This window comes from Manacus candei, unplaced genomic scaffold (genome assembly GCF_025592945.1).
Source record: "Manacus candei isolate 608988 ecotype Guabito, Panama unplaced genomic scaffold, ASM2559294v1 h1tg000020l, whole genome shotgun sequence".
NCBI lineage: Eukaryota > Metazoa > Chordata > Aves > Passeriformes > Pipridae > Manacus > Manacus candei.
In genome coordinates, this window is record NW_026138068.1 from 2,880,608 (window position 1) to 2,894,807 (window position 14,200).

Here is a 14,200-nt window from a genome sequence, read left to right on the forward strand (position 1 = left end):
AAAAGAACAGTTTGCATATGGTATTAATTAGGATTTATTTAAACTAAAATAGAAGTCAGTGGTCATGGTTATTATTACAGCAATAATTGAGTACAGTTAATTTGAGAGAATCAGTACCTGCAGTAGTTTAGGATGAGACCTGTGTCTACTTCTGGGGTTTGGACCAGCATCCTTATGAGTTCTTTCTTCCTCAGTGGTGGTTGTCTAAATACAGTCTCAAAAGAAATCTGTAGGTAAAGAAACAATTTCTCTTCTTCTCAAAAAATCTTTTAGACAATATTTGGACTAATTCCTTATATAGTGGACCTTTTCTGTTTTCCTTAGTATCAATCCAGACACTTTTAGAGCAGGAAAAAGCAGTGCATTTGCTGACTATCCCCTGGGCCAAATAACACTTAAAATCTCCAAAGCTCTTTTATAGCCCCCTCAATTATTGCATTTCATTTTCTGAGGTTTATTTAAGCAGATTGAAAAATTAAAATCAATCCCAACTGTGCCTACATTTGAATGTGAAATCTGTGTAAAACCCACCATAAATCTCAGACTATACTGACATTATTAACTGATTAGTTAATAAACCCCTAAAATAAATAATCAATAAATAAATAAAATCAATCTTACACCAAATTTGCCAAGCTGGAGACCCCATTCTGCATCAATAGCCAATTCTTGGAATTTTTTCTTTTCTTCTGCCTCACCATATTGGTCAGCAAGTTGTGCTCCAACCAGAGCTACTGCCTGAAAGGAGTGAGAAGGGAAGTGAATACAAGTCCAATAAATAATCTGAAAATTGGGAATCCTAAGGTCTAAATCCTTAGAGGAATTTAAAACAATTCATAGATGATCACACAACTGTGTAAAATGAAAACAAATCTCACAGGAGGTGACAGGACTATTCCACCTCCTGAGCTGGAAGTTCAAAGCTACTTTAAAATTAACTTTCTCCAAAATATTTTCTGAGTGGTGTAGAAGCTCATACAAGAGGTACTTTTTAGATATATTTTCTCAAAATTAACATCTCTCTCCCTCCCCATTTCTTTATGCTTTACTTCCCATCTTCCTTTACATTTTAATATATTTATTTATGAGTTCCATTCTTGACAACTGCTGTCAGAGAACAACTTATCCCAAATAGGATGTAGATATATGATGGGACCTGAAATAAATGCTTCCAAGCTTTGGAAGGAGTCATGATGAGCTAAAACCCAATGCATGGGCTTAAAAATCATGTTGAGTGTTGACAACAACTGCCTGTGCACACCTTGTGATACAGAGGAACTTGTTCCAACAGCTCTGCCTTTAGTCATGGCAAACTCCTGCCCCACCACATGGTAGTGTTGGTGTCTTTTTAAAAGAAACTCCTCAACATTCTCTGTTTGCTGAAGGAATACAAGGATTTGGGAATTTACCAGGACTTTTCTGTAATTTTGCCAAGTATTGTTTATGACATCCCACAGCTTCTTGAATGTCTCCTCTTTGGGCAGGATTGTGCAATACCCCAGGGCCAGGTTCTGATCTATGACACGGCAGTTGAACACCTGTGGTTTGGCAAAAAAAAACTTAGAAACTTTAGGAATTTATTTAAATAGGTCTCTTTCTTTAAAGTGTAACACAGAGTGTACTCTGTAATTCAGAGGTGTGTTGGGACTATAAGTTAGAAGGGAAAAAAAAAAGAATAAAAGTGTATTTCAGGTTTTAGAACTTAGAATCTAAATGTCCTGGAGCCAGTCTAAAAGTAAGTTCCCTCAGTCTAAACTGCCTTAGAACACAGTGGATTGCAGATTTTGCAGATAGCTTTTTTTAAAAACTGACCCCAACTAGAAAAAGTCTACAAATTAACCCAGGATTTAAAATGAGATAGAGTGTACCTACAGATCAAAAAGGCCATTATTATAATTTAGGACTCTACAGGATCCCCCAAAGTTGAGGCTCTCACTGTACATAACCTTTGAAGCAGAGCAACTGGTGCAGGGTCAAAGAGCCCCAGTCCACAAGAGGCTCAAATCCACCCAGCCAGGGAGTGGAGTCACCATCTCTGGAGGTGTTTAGAGGACCTGGTGCTCAGGGTTTAGTGTGGACTTGGCAGTTTTAGGTGAATGGCTGGACTCGATCTTAAGGGTCTTTTCCAACCAAAATGATTCCAGACAGAGCAGAGAAAGGGCTCCCTCTTACCCCTTCCAGAGCACTCTTACCTTGTGTAGTAAGGTCAGGGCAGTGCTCCTGATGACTGAAGAACATTTCTCTTTCATAGCAAGGAGGAAGGTCTTGGTTTCAGCAAGTGTGCTGACACTGTATAGCTATCAGGAAAACACCCCACAATTAAAAATAAATTCTAAGTCTTCAACCTCTCTTGTCATTTACAGCATAACAGGTACTAGAGTAATAATAGGTACTCTGGTAATTGTATGTGCTGATTTATTTAAGATCTTGCAAAGATTTCTTCTAGACAGAAGAAGGATTTCTGTTTCCAAGTGCTTTTGAATTGAGGAATGTTTCTTGAATATTCTACTCACAACTTTTCCCTTGCTAACCGATGATAAAGCAACATCATAAACCATTACTCATCTGTTCATTCTAGATCAGGAATGAAAGTTTAGCTCTGAACATACTTTGCAAAGAGAAAGAGGACCATGAAAAATAGGGGAGAAACCACCAGCTCCTTTCACAAACTGGCTCAACATGTGATCAAGTGGTGGTAACACAAGGGTTGTGGTGAGGGCCTCTCCCACATCCTTATAGAACTGCTCTAACCTTGTTAATAGTTGGGATACTTCTAAGATTGACTCTCAGAATTCAGCATTGTCCTTGCCCTACCTTTTCACTCAGGGCCAGGTCCATGGTGTTGGAGATGCCGTGCTGGAGGCAGGACCCCAAGGCACAGACCATGAGCCTCAGGGCCAGCTCACACTGACTGCACTCCAGCAGGGTCTGCACTGCTGCACTCAGGGGAGCTCCAACTGCCAGCAGAAGGTTCTGGCCTGTCAAAAACAACCCCAGAAAATAATTAGTGTATTTGTATTAACCACATTGTTCTTGGAATTCCTATCAGAGCAGTTTTTCTTTTTCCTTGTTTAATTTAGGACACAGGATCAGCCTTAGTTTCCTTTGAAACCTTCAGGGCTTTTGATTTAATACAGACTCTTATTTTAGTTCAAAACCCAGAAGTTTTTGACCAGAAGTCATCTTCTTGGGCAGGCTTTGATGATCCCAGCTCACAGTACTTCTGGACTGAAGTACAGCCTTTGACACACTCAAAATCCCATGGTGGAATGGTAGGAATTACCACCCAAACTGGTGTTTCCTGTGCTGAACCAAAATATGGCTTTAAATGAACATTTAGGCACCTGTTAAAAAAAACCCTAAGAGCTAATCATGCTTGTGGAAGTTGAGTTTAAATTTCATGTTTTCCAGTGTCTGGTTTACACTGTCAGTGCCATCATGTCCCTGCCCGTGGCAGGGGTTGGAATGAAGGGATCTGTGAGGTCCCTTCCAACCCAAAGCATTCTGTGATACCTTCAACAAAGGCACGGTTTGCCAGGCTGGTGGACTCCAAGGGATACACCTTGTCCTCTGAAAGACAGACAAATAACATCAGCACTTTGCCAGGGTCTCAGCAACACTGGGAAGTCTGGCAGGGCTTAAAAAATCCTACAGGGACAGTGCAGAAAATAAAGACACGTGAACTCTGAGCCATTTGCTGCTATTTTTGGCTGTGCCTGGTCAGAAGTGATTTTCTAGGGGGAATATCTCTGTCAGCACCTACAGGGTTGTGGATTTCGATTTATAATACTTGAAAGTTTTAAGAGTTATTGTATCTACAGTGGTGTAAAATACAATTTTAGAATGAGCTGAAATTCCTCTTGATAAAATCCTGTTGTCATTAGTGGCTGCCAGAATATCTAGAGAAGATCATAGGAACAGTACAAGTTTATAGTGACACTTCCCAGAACATTCTCCAAGACTTCAGGCATTTGTCACCCAGATTTTTCCTGAGCCAGAATAAAACCCAAAGTCACCTTTCAATTCTACACCCCCCAGTGGATATTTCTTCTGGGAGTTTGTCTAATTGAGATTTCTGAGGTGATAATTTCCACAGACCCCCTGAATTAGTTACATTTCTAGATAAAAATCAGTAAGAAACACAGACTCAATGTTCAGGAATGCAAGTTTACCACAGAGGGGCAGAACAGAAGAAATAAATTCATATGTAACTGGCATCGTTGTCTGTGCATCAAGGACTATCCCATCTTCATTAAAGAAGTCACCATAGGTCCACTCTTCATAAGGATCTTTATCCCCTCCAAAGGATGTTGTCTAAATAAGAACATTGTCAAAAGTACACTCAACAAAAAGAAGAGTTAATAAGTCTACTAACAAACTCAGTGTTGCAAGAGATTCCAGTTTTGGAATCCAGGAATAGAACACAACCTTCTATTTAAAAATGGATTTTGCTCTCCTACTTTTGTTGAAAGACCAGTAGCAATAAACACATTTCCTCCCTTGAGTGGCCCCATTTCTCTTTCATGTTGCAGTTATTTAGCTGTACAGCCAAAATGCTTTCTTAATTAATTTAATGGAGGCTTTCATAAACATTCTTGGCCAAATATTACAAGCAAACATTTTTCAAATGGATCATTTTTTAGAAAAGCAACACTCTGTGCACAAACATTGCCCAGCTCTGCTCCACTCCAGCTGTAAGAGCCCATTCATTTCAAGTAGCCTAAAGCACTGCTTGACCTAAACAAAAAACAAAGATGCTGTTCAAGGACTTGATCATCTCAGTTTTACTCTTGGCAATGCCTTCACATAATGCATGTATTTAAAAATCAAGCCCTCCCTGCCACCCTTTCCAGTCAGCTCTCTTGCAGCAGTTCTTCAATAAAATCACTAATATTTTCAGCAGGATTTAGAAAGTGGAGAATGCTACTTGTGCTTGTCCCACAGCTGCACTGCTTTTAGGACTCAAATCATTCTTTAAGCTGAATACACTCATATTTGAGGAAATTTTTCTTTGTAGAGCTCTGTGTGGATTTGTTGTTGTTGTTGTTTGCTTTCTCATTGAATATTGCTGGAGAAGTGAGAGGGAAAATAACACCTAGAGTGGACAGTACAGAAAATACCTTTGCTGTAAATCCCTCATCTATTTGGCACTGTCTGTAGGTGTCCTTGGCAATCAAAGTGTATTGACAGAGTTCCAGACAATCCAACAGCAAATCTGTAAAAATATGAAGTTCATCAGCATGAACAGAAGGTTCATATGTCCTATCAGGAGGAAACAATTTTGCAGCACTTCTTTTTACAGGTGCATATACAGAAAGTCACCCTGGTTTCAGGTTTATTGGTTGCTGTTTGGGAAGCTGGGACTCCCAACATGAACACAATTAACAGATCACAGCAATTACCTGCACTACACACTGTGGCTGCCTGGCAGGCCAGCTCATGGATCACTGCTGGGAGGTTCATGTCAGTGGGAAGGATCATTGGAACATCAGCTCCCAACATATGGCAAAGCCTTTGACCCACTGAAAACAGGAGCTTCCCTGTTTCTTCATTGCAGTGGTTTTCATAGGACTCCCTGTTAAAAAAGAGAAGGATGTTAAAAAAACCCAGTAGTTCTCAGGGCTTTTACTTAAGGCCACATTCTGTTTTAATTCTTTAACTCCCTTTTAGCTCACTCACTGCTGTGACTGAAGTGAGAAGCACACTGGAGTTACCTTTGAGATACTGAAATACCTAAAACACATTAATAATAAAAATATTTTTCACACTTTCATCTGATCTCTTTTGGGGGGAGGAGGTAGTAAGTTTAAATTATGTGACAACCTAAGCATGAGGCAGAGACCAGCTAAAAACCAGTCAGTGTGCAATAGTTTCCTTCTGTTAAGCCAACAATTCTCATAACAGTTATTTAATATTTGGCCTTACTCTATAAAAGGAGAGGGAATCTTTTTACTGAGTAATCATGTTATGGCAAAAACCAGTGGCAATTTTCAGAGGCAATGGCTTAATTCCACACTCAATATTGCATACAAACAATAAGCATGTTGCTTAAACACTCATTTTTAGAAAAAAGAACTAAACCAGAAAACCCTTTCCTTTGCTTTACACATATTTAATTCTGCAAAGTATCAGAAATAGTTCAGAAAAGCCCATTGAAAGTGAGGATCTTGAAAAGCTCTGCAGTTTTACCTGCATATTTTTAGAGCAACTTCAACTTTTCCAGCATCCAGAGCTCTCAAGGCCAGTTTTTCTCCCAGTTGGTGCTCTGGCACCTGCAGGAGCAAAGCCAGTCTGTACAGCCTGGATTCACTGAGAGGGTTCTTGGCTTTGCCATCCCCTGAGTTACAGGTCATTGGCTGCACTTTTCTAGTCTTTGCTGCAGATCTGGCACTTTCATAAGCATTTATGTGGTGCTCAAGAAGCTCAGACATCAGGGAAGGGTTGCTGAATTCTTCAGCTGAGAGAAAGATATCAAAATATTCCTGCAACGACAACAACAATTGTATATTTGTATTCACATCACTTCCTTTAAAAATGTTGAGGTCTTCTTTTTTTATGAAAATGTTTTTATTCTCTGTTTCATTAGAGGAATATTTCAGTACAAAGTTGACTTTAGTGGTTTCTATCAACTACTGATTTATGTAATAAATTAGAGGATTTTGCCAGGCAGTGGAGAAGCAAAACAAAAAAACCTGAAGGAAACCCCATGCTCAAAAGCTGTATTAACTAATATAAGTGTACCTCCCATACTAAGTTCTTCACAGTACTCTATCATGAAGTCTTTGCAGTGTTACCAATTAAGACTTTGGGAGAGTGTCTAAATTTTTGGTTTAATTAGACAACTGAGTTTTAATTGGGAACTTTCCCAGAAGAGTAGCCTTGGAATCTCTTTGAAGTCAATACTAAACCCAACCTTTGCATGTATGTTGTAAATACAGTTAATTTTGAATATAACCCACGTGGTAAGAACGATCTGGAATAACCACAGTAAATCAGAAGTGGTTTGAAGCTATCAGTTACCTACCTGCAGGGTGGCAAGTGTTTCAAACATCTTTAGGTTTGCTTCATGTTCGTGTTCCTTCACGGGATTGTCTGTTGGAGGAGAAAACCAATTACTCTCTGATTCCATTTCCAAACAACATGTCAGGTGTTAAAGTTGTACCTTTTTGAGTGTTGAGCAGGAATTTTAGGACTTCCACGAGTGTCTTGGTCATAAACATTTGTGCTTTTTGCTGCAGGAAAGGAAGAGGTTAATGGGTTTGGGGTTTTTTTTTTTGGTCAAAATGTTTCTGGTAGCAGAGTAACCCTCAGGCTTCAACTCCGTTAAAACACTTTGTAATGCTCTCCAAACATCTTCAGCAACAATTATCAAGTCTAAGATACAACCAGTTGAAAAGCAAGGGAACAAAAAGCTATTGTAAATATGAATCCTTTATAGAAACAGTAAATACTTTCTAGGTGTAATTATGTATTTGCTCCACACAGTCTGTTAGCTCTCACAGGGGTTTGGAAATATGCACCCTTCTCCCTTTCTTTTTCCTTCCCTTGCCCAGAATAACTCCCCCAAGCAACTGTTCACAAAAATTCCCTTCTGTGCTTGTGAGACAAGGTGTAATGTCAGCTGGGAAGCTGCAACACACTTTGGTCCATGGCAGAGTCACACCTACAGTCTTTGAACAGGTGTTCTCCAAGGAACTAAAGAAAGCACTGGAAAATATGTAGGATTAGAGGTATAATAATAATAGAGGCAGGATTTATAAACTATTGATTGAATTCAGATGGCCATGCTACTCCACAGAGATGCCTTTAAAAATAACAAAAAATTATATATAGTGCAAAAGATCAAGTTAGAAGAGGCTTCAAGAGGTGCCCCAGTCCAACCTCTTGCTCAAAGCAGCACCAGTTCATCCCTTTTTTGCTGGAGGACACAGTTTTTCCATTTGCATCCCCTACCTCTTTTTAAGCATCTGAGTAAGAATAGCACTTGGAATAACTTTTCTACTACATAAAAGACTTGGTACCTCTTCAGAATCATCTGGTTTGTTCTTTAACACCAGTTTTCCCCATATGGTCAATCTCTCTGCAACTTCCTCAGCTTCAGCAGGAGTCAGAGACTTTAACAAAGTCAGAGATTCTTCTCCCTGAAGGGAGAAAAACAAACAAACAAAATTAAACCAGAAATAATGCAAAGAGATGGGCATTTGCTTCTGGAAAAGCTCAGTTATGTGGGTGTCCTTGTTCTGATACCTAACTGGCCATTGTGCAACCCTTGTAAGCAAAACCAGTATGTGATAATATGTAGAGACTTCAATTCCAAACTTGTCTTGTGTATTGTAGGTCATAACTTTCATCCTTTTCTGCCACAAATGAAGGATAAAACTCTGACAAAGGACTCCTTTTCAATGTTGAGTATAGGCAGTTAGGTGTAGAATAACTAGAATTTTAATTAAAAATATATAAGTAAAGTGCTTTTAGGATCTGAGGAAGCAATACAACTCGCCCCTGTCTTGTAAATAGGTGTCACTGTCTAAATTCCAGAATCACCTGATGAAGTATTTCCCTACCCTTTCTTTGTCAATCAGGTCCATCATCCTCAGAAAGTAGACTTCCCCAGTGGGCAATGCATATGCTTCTACAATTTTCAAGGCATCCTCCAAAGAAGTAGTGGTATCTTGTTTAAGAATGTATCTCACAAGCATCTGTAAGAAGAAAAGAGATCTGGACTTTAGTTTCTTGATGTATAGAATAACACAGGAATTAGTTTACCCACACTGCTTCACCATTGGAACTGTACAGCTTGTACCAAGCAAGTTACTTGGAGGCTTCAAACTTTCATCTGGAGAAAACCTGACTGAAGTGTAACTGGGACAAACCTGGGCTTGGGGAGAGAATTAACCTGGGAACTCTGAATATTCATCTGGCTCCTCAGGATGCCAAGGAACTTTTCCAGAAATACTCACATTTTCTCCTAATGAAGGGGAGATGTTGAGAAAATAACAAAGTAAAAAACCACCAAGTCATGTTCCCTGTGACCCTGGGAGAAATCAGGCCTGAAGTCTCAATTACTCACCATGATCATCTCGTTGTCCCTTAAAAGATTTGTATCCCTTATCCCATAGGCTCTCAACAGCTTCTTCATCTCCATTAGCCTGTAACTGTCCTGCAGTAACTTCACCCTGTGGACAAATTAGACTCTTATTACTGTCTTTGCTCTGTGATTTAACCACCATACTACATCAGAGACACAGTATTTCCCCTCCCAAGTGTAGCCTGTGGATGTTTCTTACTTGCCATGATCCATTTCCAGGTGCTGTTTCACCAGCTGCTCCACTGCTGCACTCCATGGGACTGTAGCACTGCCCATGAGCTGCAGAACTGCATCAAATTTCAGCTGGAAAAGGAACAGAAACAGCTTCCTTTTCAAATCAAAGCACTTTCAAATCTCCTGAAGGATTGTCCACGTGTGGCTGATTCCTTTAGGCAAGGGGTTTATTTCCTTGCCCCATCTCCACTCACATAAAGGACACTCAATATCATAATATGAGGTGTCAACCCAGGTTACAAAATGCTCAGTCATTTCCCACACTGTGGAGCTGGAGTTTAATATGAAACTCGGTGAGTTTTCCATGTGCTGACATCAAAACTACAATTTAATTCTCAAAGAACATCACATGGGAGATGACTAAAATAGAATAAAAAGATAGCACACTGGTTTCCCCTCATAGCACTCATGTAAAAATGTACCCAGATGCTCATGTAAAATTGATGTTTCAGTCTGAACTGATGTTTTGGAGTCACTTGGTGCCTCTTTCATAGAATATACTTACATCTGTGTCAGAGATGCAGCCAATGACAGCAATGGCCTTTGCCTCCCACGCAGTTTCAAACACTGAGATGGACCGTGTCCGACAAGGTTCCAGCAAATCCTGGATATACAGATGAAGATTATTAGGATTATTTTATAAACAAAAATGTAAAGTTTCCTGGACGTTGAGGGATAAATCTGGGTAACTCCCCCTGTATCTTTTATTGCCTCATACTGAAATAGTTACTATCATTAAGGTCATTGACAGGAATAAGCTGATCTGAAAGCCTGTCCTTCAAAAATTCAAGTGTAAACAGAAATGGTCATGGGATTTGTTTTCTGCTTACTCATGCTGAACCAACTTCCTTCAAAAGGAAGAAAATCTGGATACCTTTATGTACTGTAGAAGAAGTTCATCTTTCTGGAGATTATGTTCACACAGGTAGGGTTTGATGAACTTCTCCAAAATTGATGGGATGAGCTCTGGTGCCAAAATTTTATCAAACATGTGGAACACAATTGTAGTTGCATTTTCCTGAGCAGCAAACAGAAATACACCATGTTAGAACATCACACACAGAACATCTCTTCTAAATAATTCCACATCCAGAGGCCACTGAAATCCATTGAATGATATCAAGAGCAAACAACCCTCTTTAGCCCCAAGAAAACCTCTCTTTTACTAAGCCCCTTCTTGTTCCCTTGTATCTCTAATTTCTCTGCTGCTGTTTGCTCCACAATGTAATGAACTGCAGATCATGGAGTTTGAGCCACACCTTCTCAGAGTATCTTCTCACATTATATTTATGCCCAGAGCTGAAAGAAAATTTGTAACAAACATATCAAGCCTTAGCAGGTGATGAACACCAGTTTAACCAACCAGTCCACAAGGATTCCTCTTGTATCTGATCTTAAATTGCATGCTCCGAGATTTTTCTCCTTCTCAGAACAACCCCCTACTCAAAAGCACTTTTTGAAGTGTCTGCAGAATTACCTTTTCAAAATCAGAGAGTGCCAGCCTGCAGTTGTATTTTCTGTACAGATTGATCAATTCTTGTAAATCATTTACCAGCTTCTTTAACCTCTGGATCTCTTCACAGTCACCACATCTCTGAAACAGTGTTTAGAAGTAGTGAAATGTTAGAAGACTGTTAAAAGGTGTCATAAACATTTTGTTAATCTTTAAATACAAGAAAATTAGAACTTGGTTCCTTCCTTTCAAGGAATTAAGTCAATCTTTACCTAAAACAATAGTGATCTGAGTATCATCCATTCCAGTTCTAGCACAGAGCATCTGTTCAGAAGTCTCTCAGCTAATTCTTATATTTGTTACATTTCTTACCAAAGCAGTCAAGTGGCCAAAAGTTGGCAGTCCCCCTTCACCTTGGTTTTTACTTGTAAAAAAAATCTCTGCCATTTGGAGTCCATTGTCTGGCCAATTTGCCTGTCCAAAATAATTGATATTAGCAAACTATATTGTACATAGAGAAATATATAGAAAAACAAGACATGCAAAGTTTCTGCAGTGACTCACCTTGTCAGTTAACTCAAGGTTTCGAGCACCTTGTTCCAGCCACTTTGCTAATATTTTCTGAAAAAATACAGATATAAATAGAGTGATGCTGTTTATCAAAGCAAAAATTGCCACTAGAAATGTCTTTTTTAAAAGAAATCATTCAAGATATAAACAGTGGGGAAAATAATCCCTTTAAATGACAGATGATCAAGATCTTGACATTCAAAAATAAATCTGTAGATTTGACTCAAAAATTATCTGAGAAAATGACATTTTGCATTAATTCAGTGAGTCTTACCTGTCCATTTGGCACAACTCTTCTCGAGAAGGGGATCACAATATTTTTAAGCCACAAGCACAGTTCATGCAAAGGAACAGTGAAAGGGATGGCACTAAGCAAGTCCTTCAGCATTTGCTCATCAAAGCTGTTTTCAAAATCTGCCTAAAATATTAAAACAGAACAATTACAGACAGATAGAGTAGATGTTTACCTGATACTTTATGAATTGTTTCACTAATAGGAAGAAACAGTAAATTTCACAAATATAAAGAGAAAATCTCAATAATCATTGACAAGAATAAAAAAAAGCAGCCCTGATAAGAACAACTAGAGCTTGGTCTTCTTAAAAAAAGACCTAATAGAAGCAATTTCTTTGCAAATTACTGTTCCTTTAGGACTTGTTCTATAGTTCTGTTTTAAGAAAACAACAGACATGGACCTCAAAGTCCTGCATTTCAAATCAAACAGCAGCCCACAGCCACTACTCTAAATGTGTCATTCAAAGGAGTCACTGTGATTATTTTGGAAGGATTTTAAGGCAGGCAGCAAATGTCCACTAAAAACTCTGAGAGCTGGGCTTGCAAGACAGTAAATGGACAATTACAGGCACCACAGAATAAATCAAAGAATCGTCCTCCTTAAGACCTGCTAATATGTATTCTGACATCAGAGAGACCATTTTAGTCCTAAATCAGTAAGTTCAGCCTGCCAAGGATGCAGGTGAACAGGTAATCATTGTGATAATAGATGAGACTCTGCCACAGACCTTTGCCCCTCTGAGGAGCTGTTTTGTAACCAGGTTGGTCTGGCTGGAGAATTGAAGAGATTTAACCCCCTCCATAAATTCAAGAGGTGTCTGTGCCATCTCACCTGGTGCCTGAGCCACAGGTACTGTGCACAAGAGAGATGTCCTTCTTCCAGCTGAGAGATGATGTTCTTGAACATGTCTTTGTTATTCAGGAACTCTGTCCAAGCAATTCCACTAGAAATGAGAGAGGGAAAGAAACTTGGTTATATGTCAGTATTAAATATGGGGAAGAACTTCAAACCTTTTCTCCCCAGTACTATGAGCTGTAAGAGACAACAGATTGTGTTTGTATAAAATCACTCTCCTCCATATACACTGAAGAAAAATATCTATTCAAGTGCATGTGCAACAGATAATTTAGGTTTTCAACATATAGGATGACTCAAGCTCTCTTCATTCTCCCTTCCCCACAGCACAGGATGGGAAACTTCAAGGAGAAAAGGAAGGGTTTAAAGTTGAATGAACTTGAATTTCATTTCAGTGATACATATTTGACCATTAGGATTAAATTTGCTTTAAACCTCAACAAACAAACCTGAATTTCTCTGGTCCAAAAGCTCCATAGAACGTTGTAAGCCTTGCCTGAGCTCTCAATACCTGAGTGCAGACAGGAGATTTAAGGTCAATTTGTGACTTACCAAAAAGTGCTATAACAGGGTTAGAACAACCATCACAAAGAGGAAGAATGGAGGAAAAGAAAGACTTTTCAAGAATTTCAGTTGATTCTATATGTAAGCATGAATCAAAAATCTCAGTTGTGTGACACTTTACACTGATTGTCTTTGAAGGCAGATGAGGCCTGTCCAGATTCCAACAGGACTAAGCCAGAAACAAAATTTAATACCTAACAGCAGTTTAAGAGAGGTTCTGCCTTCAATTTATGGAGCATCTGAAATGGAATCTTTCTGTGACTGAAGGAATGGCTCATTTCTGAATATGTCATTACTGGGGTTCTCTTTCATGCTATAAAATATGATCTTGTTTAGACTTTTTAGAAGTTCAACAGTAAACAGCTTTTAAAACTCTACATTGTAATGGTTTCTATGATACTGCAGGTCCAGGAAGTTTGTCCTCACCTCAGTTATGGACACTGGAGCCCCATCAGATGATGGAGGAGTGGTTCTTTCATCTTTCTTCAAGATCTGAAACAAATACAGGAGATGGTTTGGCTGACAGCTCAGAACAGGCCAGACAAAACCACCAGTTTGAGAGACATGAGGGAAATCTTAGTACTTCTGCCAACTGAGGTCTTTATGTGACAGAGTTAGATTGGGGTCTAACCTGGTCCAATCAAATCTGATTGGATTTCTGCATGAGTGGAGGATTAGACAGACAATGTGCATCTCTCTGCTGTTTGATAAGGCAGGAAAGGCTAAAATAATGAAAACAATAAAGGTGGCCTATTTTAAGCTTTAGTTTGAAAATTAATACTTTAAAGGTACATAAAAGGACTGCTACTCAGAATTAGAACCTGCTTTCTGGGGCAAAAATAAAACTGTAAGCAATTTTTGGTCCTTGAGCAACAGCAAGAACAAGGTTGGAACAAATCTTGCTGCTCCTTCATGTTTGGTAACATAGAATATATAATGCATTTACTTTTTGACTGGCTGTAGCTGGTCTGTTCCCCTCTCAAGTGGTGCAGAAGGATGGAATAGGAATCAAGGATCATCAGCAATTTAAAGAAATAAAGGCCCTTACTCTGACTTTGGCGTAGTTCAGCATTTCTTGAGTGCTTTCATACAGAGGCCACGGAGCATTTATGCAGTAATTCACAACAAACTGGCTGTCCTG

The 14,200-nt window shown here is 39.1% G+C and overlaps 1 protein-coding gene across 2 annotated transcripts in view; it reads right to left on the bottom strand.

Moving 5' to 3' along the window:
• The window catches only part of KNTC1 (kinetochore associated 1), a 35,271-nt gene that overhangs the window by 12,653 nt on the left and 8,418 nt on the right, over nucleotides 1-14,200 (bottom strand). For both annotated transcript variants that reach the window (XM_051785880.1, XM_051785878.1), the window contains 26 exons: nucleotides 14,108-14,197; nucleotides 13,486-13,551; nucleotides 12,945-13,006; nucleotides 12,472-12,583; nucleotides 11,620-11,763; nucleotides 11,340-11,396; nucleotides 11,148-11,249; nucleotides 10,800-10,916; nucleotides 10,197-10,340; nucleotides 9,828-9,926; nucleotides 9,288-9,391; nucleotides 9,071-9,176; nucleotides 8,565-8,699; nucleotides 8,022-8,141; nucleotides 7,163-7,232; nucleotides 7,025-7,092; nucleotides 6,190-6,482; nucleotides 5,403-5,575; nucleotides 5,121-5,215; nucleotides 4,173-4,314; nucleotides 3,514-3,570; nucleotides 2,815-2,978; nucleotides 2,193-2,297; nucleotides 1,410-1,538; nucleotides 622-738; nucleotides 118-227 (listed from right to left, as the gene is read on the bottom strand). In XM_051785880.1, the coding sequence (XP_051641840.1) occupies nucleotides 118-227; nucleotides 622-738; nucleotides 1,410-1,538; nucleotides 2,193-2,297; nucleotides 2,815-2,978; nucleotides 3,514-3,570; nucleotides 4,173-4,314; nucleotides 5,121-5,215; nucleotides 5,403-5,575; nucleotides 6,190-6,482; nucleotides 7,025-7,092; nucleotides 7,163-7,232; nucleotides 8,022-8,141; nucleotides 8,565-8,699; nucleotides 9,071-9,176; nucleotides 9,288-9,391; nucleotides 9,828-9,926; nucleotides 10,197-10,340; nucleotides 10,800-10,916; nucleotides 11,148-11,249; nucleotides 11,340-11,396; nucleotides 11,620-11,763; nucleotides 12,472-12,583; nucleotides 12,945-13,006; nucleotides 13,486-13,551; nucleotides 14,108-14,197 (2,981 nt within the window). The remainder of the gene's footprint in view (nucleotides 1-117; nucleotides 228-621; nucleotides 739-1,409; nucleotides 1,539-2,192; nucleotides 2,298-2,814; nucleotides 2,979-3,513; nucleotides 3,571-4,172; nucleotides 4,315-5,120; nucleotides 5,216-5,402; nucleotides 5,576-6,189; nucleotides 6,483-7,024; nucleotides 7,093-7,162; nucleotides 7,233-8,021; nucleotides 8,142-8,564; nucleotides 8,700-9,070; nucleotides 9,177-9,287; nucleotides 9,392-9,827; nucleotides 9,927-10,196; nucleotides 10,341-10,799; nucleotides 10,917-11,147; nucleotides 11,250-11,339; nucleotides 11,397-11,619; nucleotides 11,764-12,471; nucleotides 12,584-12,944; nucleotides 13,007-13,485; nucleotides 13,552-14,107; nucleotides 14,198-14,200) is intronic.